The sequence below is a fragment of the Anguilla rostrata genome, chromosome 2 (genome assembly GCF_018555375.3).
Source record: "Anguilla rostrata isolate EN2019 chromosome 2, ASM1855537v3, whole genome shotgun sequence".
In the NCBI taxonomy this organism is placed as follows: Eukaryota; Metazoa; Chordata; class Actinopteri; order Anguilliformes; family Anguillidae; genus Anguilla; species Anguilla rostrata.
In genome coordinates this window covers 69,858,707-69,866,206 of record NC_057934.1, presented here as the reverse complement: position 1 = coordinate 69,866,206, position 7,500 = coordinate 69,858,707, and the positions used below count along the sequence as shown (strand labels likewise).

Below are 7,500 nucleotides of genomic sequence, written 5' to 3'. Positions count from 1 at the left end.
GTGCTGTTAATATTACGAATGAAAATGGGCAAAAAAAATTTATAAAAATAAAAATTGCTACTGACACGTAGGCACTCTGCCGTGACAAAAGCTCGCCAAACCAAACCACAGCTGTCCCCGCCTCCTTCGCGGCCCACGCGGCCACACCGCAGCCACTGCGCGGGACGTCCTCACCTGAAACCACCACGGATCTGCTGACGGCCTTCACCACGTCTCCCATCTTGGCTTTGCACTCGTACAGCCCCGAGTCGCTGGCCTGCACTGTCGTCCTGTAGACGATGCTGTCGTTCCCGTTTTTCTTAATGAGGCCGTCCTTGGACACGTACACCATGATGTCCGATGGCTTGTGGCGGGACCCGTTGACATGGCACGCGATCTGCAGATCGTCGCCTTCGATGACATTCGCGCTCTGCGTTACCTCAATGTGGGGCCTGATGGACAGCTCTGGAAAACAAAGACAAGGGAGACATGTTGTTTTTTTTTTCCTCCCCAGGGCCACGACCACGGGAGAAATCCTATCGTCAGATGGAGACGGTCCTCACAGTCTACAACCCCCCCCCCCCCCCCCACCCCCCGGCAGTCCGCTGGAGGTGCGGACAAAAGCCACCCAACTTACCCTGCACGTAAACACGGGAAGGCTTGCTTCTGCTTGAGGTCACCAAGTCGGGCTGCAGGGAGATGCGGTAATGGCAGGTCACGCTCTTATTCCCAGGCGAGCTAAACTTCAGCTGAGTTTCTGCCAGGCTTTTGGAGGCGGGCACTTTCACGACATCCTTCAATCCCTCGAAGTAGAAGAAGAAGGAGGATCCGGTTTCCTTGGGGGCGCTGCAGGAGGCCGTCACCACTTCTCCCTCGGTCACCGTCGCCTTGTTGAGGAGCAGGACCGGGGTCTGCAAGCCTGGGGGGGGGGGGCCGTGAGAGGGGCAACAGGTAAGGTGCCGGGCTACAGGTCACGGGTTCGATTCCCGGATGGGGCACTGCCGTTGTACCCATGAGCGAGGTACTTAACCTACACTGCTTCAGTATCCAGCTGTATAAATGGATTCAATGTAAAATACTATCTAAAAGTTGTGCAAGTTGTTTCATCCCCTTACAGTACGTTTTTAGTCAAGGACAATGTACCAAAAAACCGAGTGGGGGTTACATATCTCCGCACGCACCTGTGACATTCAGAGATTCCGGGTCGCTCTCCTTGTACTGCCCGTGCACTTTGACGCTGCACTTGTACGATCCAGAGTTAACCACCCTGGCTTGCCGTATGACGTGGGACAGCGAGCTGGCGGTGGTTTCGTTGGCGTACACCGAGGTGCTGTCCCTGTAGAAGGTGTACCCGTGTTTCAGGGGCATCCCGGTGCCGGAGGTGATTTTGGGGTCGCACCGGAGCGTCACGTCGGTGCCACTCGCCACGTGCTGTCCCGGCAAAATGGTGAGCTTGACGCTCTCTATTATCAGAACTGACACACACGGCACACAGTTTAATGCACCTTATAAAGCACGCACACACAAACGCGCGCGCACACGCACACACACGTGCACGCGCGCACACACAGTGAGATACAGATTTCCAAACTATTTGCGAGAAAGATTTAGCAGATATTTACACCTTTCACACCAAGTGAAGTTTGCCAACCGGTCATATATTCTCTGTTTGCAGCGATCAGTGCTTGTTGCCATAATTTGATACCACAGGAGCCAAGCTCATTACTCTGTCTAAGAAAATCAGCAGTACTGGACACAGACGTCACAGACGCACAGGAGAGTAAACACTTTGTTTTCTACTACAGGAAGCCAGCGACACCTTTTCATTTATAATCATGAAGTCTTTGAAAAATGTAAGGGCCCGTGTGGCTCCTCCTCCAGCCCCTGTGCGCTCAGCCTGTGGGCTTCTCAACACAGCGCTGTGGTTAACACGGACAAGCCAGAGGAAGGAAAAGGGCTTTGTTAAACAAACACCAGCCAAACATCCCCGGGGGGAACTGGCACTGAGCTCCCTTATTTTAGAACCCTGTCCCACACCCAAACGTCACTCACACGTCCCACACGAACCGCACGCCTGCGCACCGGTACAGGCGAACGACATTAAAAGCCCCCCCGTCAATAAAAACTCCCAGAAACCCACGATGATTAAACCACAAGAATTACAATGAGCGCAAAAGCAGGGATCCTGTGGCATGGCCATCTACTGCTGCTAACAAGCACTCTCACTCACCACTGGCGTGGGGCACAGAACCCGCGAACAAAAATAGACTCGCGAGCCTATCGGCCGCAGCTTTTTCCTTCCCCCAAATCAAAACGACCCGGACAGGGACCGCGTACGATACCATGATGACCAAAACCCGGGGCCACAAAACCGCAGCCTATCCACGGCCGCGCTGAACTTGGGTCTGAACGAAAAGCGCGTCCGATCTAACTCACTCACGCGTCGCTCTCAAGTGATACCACTCACTTAGAGTTACCCTTTCACATATGACAAAAACGAAGTGCCTACAAGCACTACTTTCTACTCAATGTACACATTCAAGCAATAATACAATTCCCACTACGTACAGCCAGTTCCAAGACTAAAACACCGCTACTTTGAGCACGACGAACCTTCAGCGATGCACTACACCTGAGAAAACTGCCACGTTCTACGTTGACCTCGGTTGAAAGGATCGTGCCTCCCGTCCGAACCGAAAAGAGAAAGAGAAATCCGATTCGCCGTTCGTACTTACCAGTCTGGGTCTCCGCAACTTGCCCTGGCGGTGGCAGAAAACAGGAGATTGGAGAAGAAGAAGAAAAAAAAGAAGAAGAGAGAAAGGGGCAGATGAATAAACGGCAGCCCGCACACACAATCAGAAGAGCAGGACAGGATTTGGAAGCAGCGGTTCGGGGGTGGTGGGGGGGGGTTCCCTTACAGGTGGCCAGGAGCTGGAGCAGGAGCTGGAGCAGGAGCAGGTAGAGCGGTCGGAGGCCCATTCCGAGAGGGTGCAGCCGTGTCGCCCGCATCGCCCGCTGCACAGAGGAAGACTGGAGAGGAGACGAGCCAGGGGAGGAGGAAGGTAGGGAGGGAGGGAGGGAGGGAGGGGAGGAGGAAGACTGTGGTAGGGAGGGAGGTGAGGGAGGAGGGAGGTGGGGGGGGTCCTGTTATCGCTCGGAACTGCCTGCGCTTTGCTTAATTCGGCAGGAAGTGACTGTTGTTTCCTCAGGATGTGAGAGGCGAGCTCCCAGCTCTTCGGCGGGCGGGGGACGGAATTTTCTCTGGTGGCGGGACGGGGGCAGGTTGGCGGCGCATGCTCGCCCGCTCGCCCGCCCGCTCGCTCGCCCGCCCGCTCGCCCGTCCGCTCGTCTGTCTGCCTCGGGCCGGGGGCTGAGGAGAGGTGCGCTCCGCCGCCACAGACCGCCCCCTGGTGCTCACGCCCGAGCCCGTCCAGAGGGAACGCTACGTGCATCACAGCACTCTCTCTAACCATCGCATTAAAACCCCATCAGGGGGCTGGGGAAATGGGTGCTGTGACTGACTTTTTTTTCCACCAAACTTTAAAAAAAAATAATAATAATTTTTTACCCTAATCGTCAACATTCAATTGTTTATCTTAAAGCTTCTGAATGTGAAACACGTCAAAATATGCTTTCTGTTTTTGTTTCGGCACAAGGCATATGCATTTTTTTTGTTTTTGTTTTCATTTTTGAGAAAAGCAAACCTGGCTGCCTGCCACACTTACTGAGGCAGCTTCTGCTTTGTCGGCATTGGAAGAAGATTCCGGGAGAGCATTCCGTGAGGTCAAGGGCAGAGAACTATGACGGCATAAGAACTGAAGCTGACATCATGCGTGTCACCTATGACATCATATTGCTGAAGATGTTGGTTACTCTTGTTGCTCCTACAGGTCATTATGGCACAAGTCTCCTGATATCTCCAAATTTCCTGATATCTTGTATGTCCAATATCTATTTGTAGTCATTTAGCTACTTTCTACAGTTCTGGACTACAAAGTCACACCCCCCGCCCCCCACCTCAAGGAAATGATGTCATAATTAATTTTATCGACAAAGGATTCCAGTGGTCCAATGGGACTGGTACACGCCCGTAAAGGGCGGAAGGGAAGAGATAGGGAGCAGTAAACAGCAGATTGTCAAACGAAGATGACGGTTAAAGATGGTTATTTTTATAAAGTGGTTAGCAGGCAAGATGGGCTGCCACAGGAGACCCAAATGAGGAAACAGAGGTCACGGTGTGGGGGGGGCATCACAAATGGGGTGAAATGTTCCACAAAAAAACTTCTGGTAAAGCTATAGATTATTTTACCATTTTATTAAAAAAATATTAAATAATTATTTCTCATTTTTAATCTTTCATTTTTTTTTCCGTTTAGAGGAAGAGATATTTGATATTCCACCTGTACTTGAAAACGCATCAGTCAGGAACTAATATTTTTTGGACGGATTAATATACTTTCTTCTCATCTTATATCTTTTTTGAAGAGGCCTGATATGATGATGCACTGAGAATTTTACCTAAGAAAACAAAAACAAACATTGTGTTCTGTGGCAGTGCCCCTCAGACCCATAATTCTCTTAAATGTCCTTTGGCTCAAATCTTCAGAATGGAAAGAACACAGTTATAAAGTAAAAACAACACTGATAATGAGGACCGTTACTGTTAATAAGTCACAAGCACACCAGGTTTCCTTTCATACAAACACACAATACTTTAATATGGAGCCAAATGGGAAACGGCTCTTTCCCTTGTAGCTGATAAGCATGGTGAAGAATTCACTCACGCACGCACGCAATTTAACAACACACACACATCAAGGCACTCAACATAACAAAAAGAAGACCCACAACCGAGCATTCGTATATTTGGTTTATTTCAACAATTTCTTCTCCTGTCATACAAACCATAGTCAGCAAAGCGGTCTACAGTCACAGAGAACACCTGATTGTTTTTTTCTTTTCTTTTCTTTTATTTTTATTTTATATATATATCGTTTTAAAGTTTTCTTTCTAAAATGTTAAAATTCAGAGCGGGATAGTGGGAGAGGTGGTTTCTGAGCGTGGTGTGCAGCGAAGCGGACGCCGTCTCTTCCCTCCCCTGGAGGGAGCTGGAGAGCCAAGCCGGGGCTGGGACTGCGGTCGCGGGGCCTTCATCATCATCTTCATCATCATCATCATCATCATCATCATCATCATCATCATCGTCATCGTCATCGTCATTATAAATTCATGCTTCCCCGAGGCTGTCCGCACGTTAGCGTTATTGTCCGTCCCTACAGAGGCGCCAGTCGAGCAGAGGGCTTTTCGGGGGGCCACAGGCGTTTTCGTGACTCTTTTTTGCGGGACAGCCAGAGAGAATGTGAACGACGGAGCGAGAGCAGTTGCGCCCCCCCCCCGTTCTCCTCTCTGGGCCGGAGAGGGCCGAGGGGGGGGGGGGGGGGGCAAAGCCAGTGAACAGAGCGCCCAATTAAAAACTAAATTTACAAGAAGAAAGAAAGAAAGAAATTACAAAGCACAAACAAAAGGCATAAAAACGATGAAAATAAAAATCTGACAAATTAAATAATGAATGTCCCCCACAACACAAAAAATACAAAAATCCTTTTGACACACACTGAAGTTAGTAACGCCCAGTCCACGGTTCCCCAGTGCTAAAAGGCTTGTCATAATTAACTGATTGGAAGGATCGTTAACATCGGATAAGAACACCAAAACGAACTCTTGTAGCAGCGACTCTGCGTATGGGCCCCCTCCTCCAGCGTCTCATAATGCCGTGGATAGGAGTGCCAGGCTCTCCAAACGCATCAAGCATCTCCGCGGCGACGCGCGGCCAATCGGATCCCTGAGCGAAGAAGCCTTCAGGGATAACCACAGACTGACCCGCTGCGGTTTTCACAAACGAAAAAAACGAAATTTGGCGATGCGCGTCGATCCACACAGAAACGCTCCGCACGCACCGCAGGCTCAGCCCAGGAGCATCATGGGCCGAACGTGTTTCTGAACGCAGCTAACGGAGGCAAGCCAGCGACGGAAAGTCCCGCGAACATGACCGTAATGGTTGTTTGGGGGGGGAGAGTGTGCTTGAGAGACAGTTGCCATACTGGTCGTGGAAGGGGCTAAAGAGTGCCTGCCTTCCCAGTGGTCAGCACCTGGGGCTGTGTTCTACCTTGTGCTTCTACCAATAAAGCCGGGTCCACTTAAGAAAAAAAACAAAACAAAAAAATGCACAGCTTTACATCTGTCCACCCTCACTGCATTACACTGCACTACCAAACCAAGTCTTGCAATAAAATCAAGCCTTAAAAAAAAAAAAAATGTGTGTGGGAAAGGGGGGGGGGGGGGGGTGGTGTGGGTTGGCACAGGGTCTGTGGGCACCTGTGGGATGGGGGGGGGGGGCAGTGTGGGGCTGGCACAGGGTCTGTGGGTACCTGTGGGATGGGTGGGGGGGGCGCAGTGTGGGGTTGGCACAGGGTCTGTGGGTACCTGTGGGAGGGGGGGGCGCAGTGTGGGGTTGGCACAGGGTCTGTGGGTACCTGTGGGATGGGTGGGGGGCGCAGTGTGGGGTTGGCACAGGGTCTGTGGTACCTGTGGGATGGGGGGGGGCGGGTGGCACAGGCTACTGCAGCAGTGACCTCAGGTTTAATGCTCGGCTGCTCTTGGGTTTACGGTCCACAGTCCCTCCTCCTGGTGGGGGGAGGGGGGGGGGGTCACTGCACGTCCTTCATAGCTTTTTACACTTCTGATGGGGGGGGGGGGGCTTCAGACACACTGCTGATGACCACAGCAGGGCAGGGGGGGCCAGGAGCCTTCAGACACACTGCTGATGACCACAGCAGGGCAGGGGGGCGGGGCTAGGAGGCTCATTTATTGCTTCATACTGCCCAGGAGCAGCAGTTGCCCTCTACAGGCTGGGACTTACAGTGCGCTCCAGCTGGACTCCAGGACAAGACAGGGAGACAGAGGGACAGAAGGACAGGGAGACAGGGGGAGAGGGGGACAGGGGACAGGGGAGAGAGGGACAGGGGACAGGAGACAGGGGATAGAGGGACAGGGGGACAGGGGGAGAGAGGGACAGGGGACAGGGAGACAGGGGATAGAGGACAGGGGACAGGAGGACGAAGGACAGGGAACAACGGACAGGGATAGGGGATAGGAGACAGGGGACAGAGGGACAGGGGTCAGGGGACGGGGGCAGAGGGACAGGGGACAGGGGGATAGAGGGACAGGGAGACAGAGGGAGAGAGGGACAGGGGGACAGGAGGATAGAAGGACAGGGGAACAGAGGGACAGAGGGCCAGGGGGTCAGGGGACATTGGCAGGGTTTGTAAGTTTGGCACAGTTGGGGGGCGGGGTAAGGGCTGAGTGGCAGGCTGGGCAGGGGACAGGGCTCTTGTCCTACGGTGCCAGTGGAGTCCCGGCGGGTGGGGGGTCTGGTGGGGGGGCAGGCCCCAGGCCTCTGCTGCAGAGCTTCAGGCCTGGAGGGGCAGGGCGGGCCTGGAGAGGGCCAGGGGCGGGGCCTGG

At 52.9% G+C, this 7,500-nt stretch overlaps 2 protein-coding genes across 17 annotated transcripts in view; both read right to left on the bottom strand.

The window, feature by feature from the left end:
* Nucleotides 1-3,060, bottom strand: part of pecam1b (platelet and endothelial cell adhesion molecule 1b) — a 21,409-nt gene extending 18,349 nt beyond the window's left edge. For 6 of the 16 annotated variants that reach the window (XM_064324326.1, XM_064324329.1, XM_064324331.1 and 3 more), the window contains exons 1-5: nucleotides 2,898-3,056; nucleotides 2,715-2,738; nucleotides 1,161-1,454; nucleotides 617-898; nucleotides 175-444 (exon numbers count right to left, since the gene is read on the bottom strand). In XM_064324326.1, the coding sequence (XP_064180396.1) occupies nucleotides 175-444; nucleotides 617-898; nucleotides 1,161-1,454; nucleotides 2,715-2,738; nucleotides 2,898-2,988 (961 nt within the window). In that variant the 5' untranslated portion in view covers nucleotides 2,989-3,056. Of the gene's footprint in view, nucleotides 1-174; nucleotides 445-616; nucleotides 899-1,160; nucleotides 1,455-2,714; nucleotides 2,739-2,897 lie in introns of all 16 variants that reach the window. The other 10 variants (XM_064324327.1, XM_064324342.1, XM_064324334.1 and 7 more) reach the window with 6 other exon arrangements.
* Nucleotides 3,061-7,187: 4,127 nt separating this feature from the next.
* The window catches only part of rptor (regulatory associated protein of MTOR, complex 1), a 204,191-nt gene continuing 203,878 nt past the window's right edge, over nucleotides 7,188-7,500 (bottom strand). The window contains exon 36 of the mRNA XM_064324324.1: nucleotides 7,188-7,500. This exon is cut by the window's right edge and continues 473 nt beyond it. The gene's annotated coding sequence lies outside the window, so the exon portion shown is untranslated.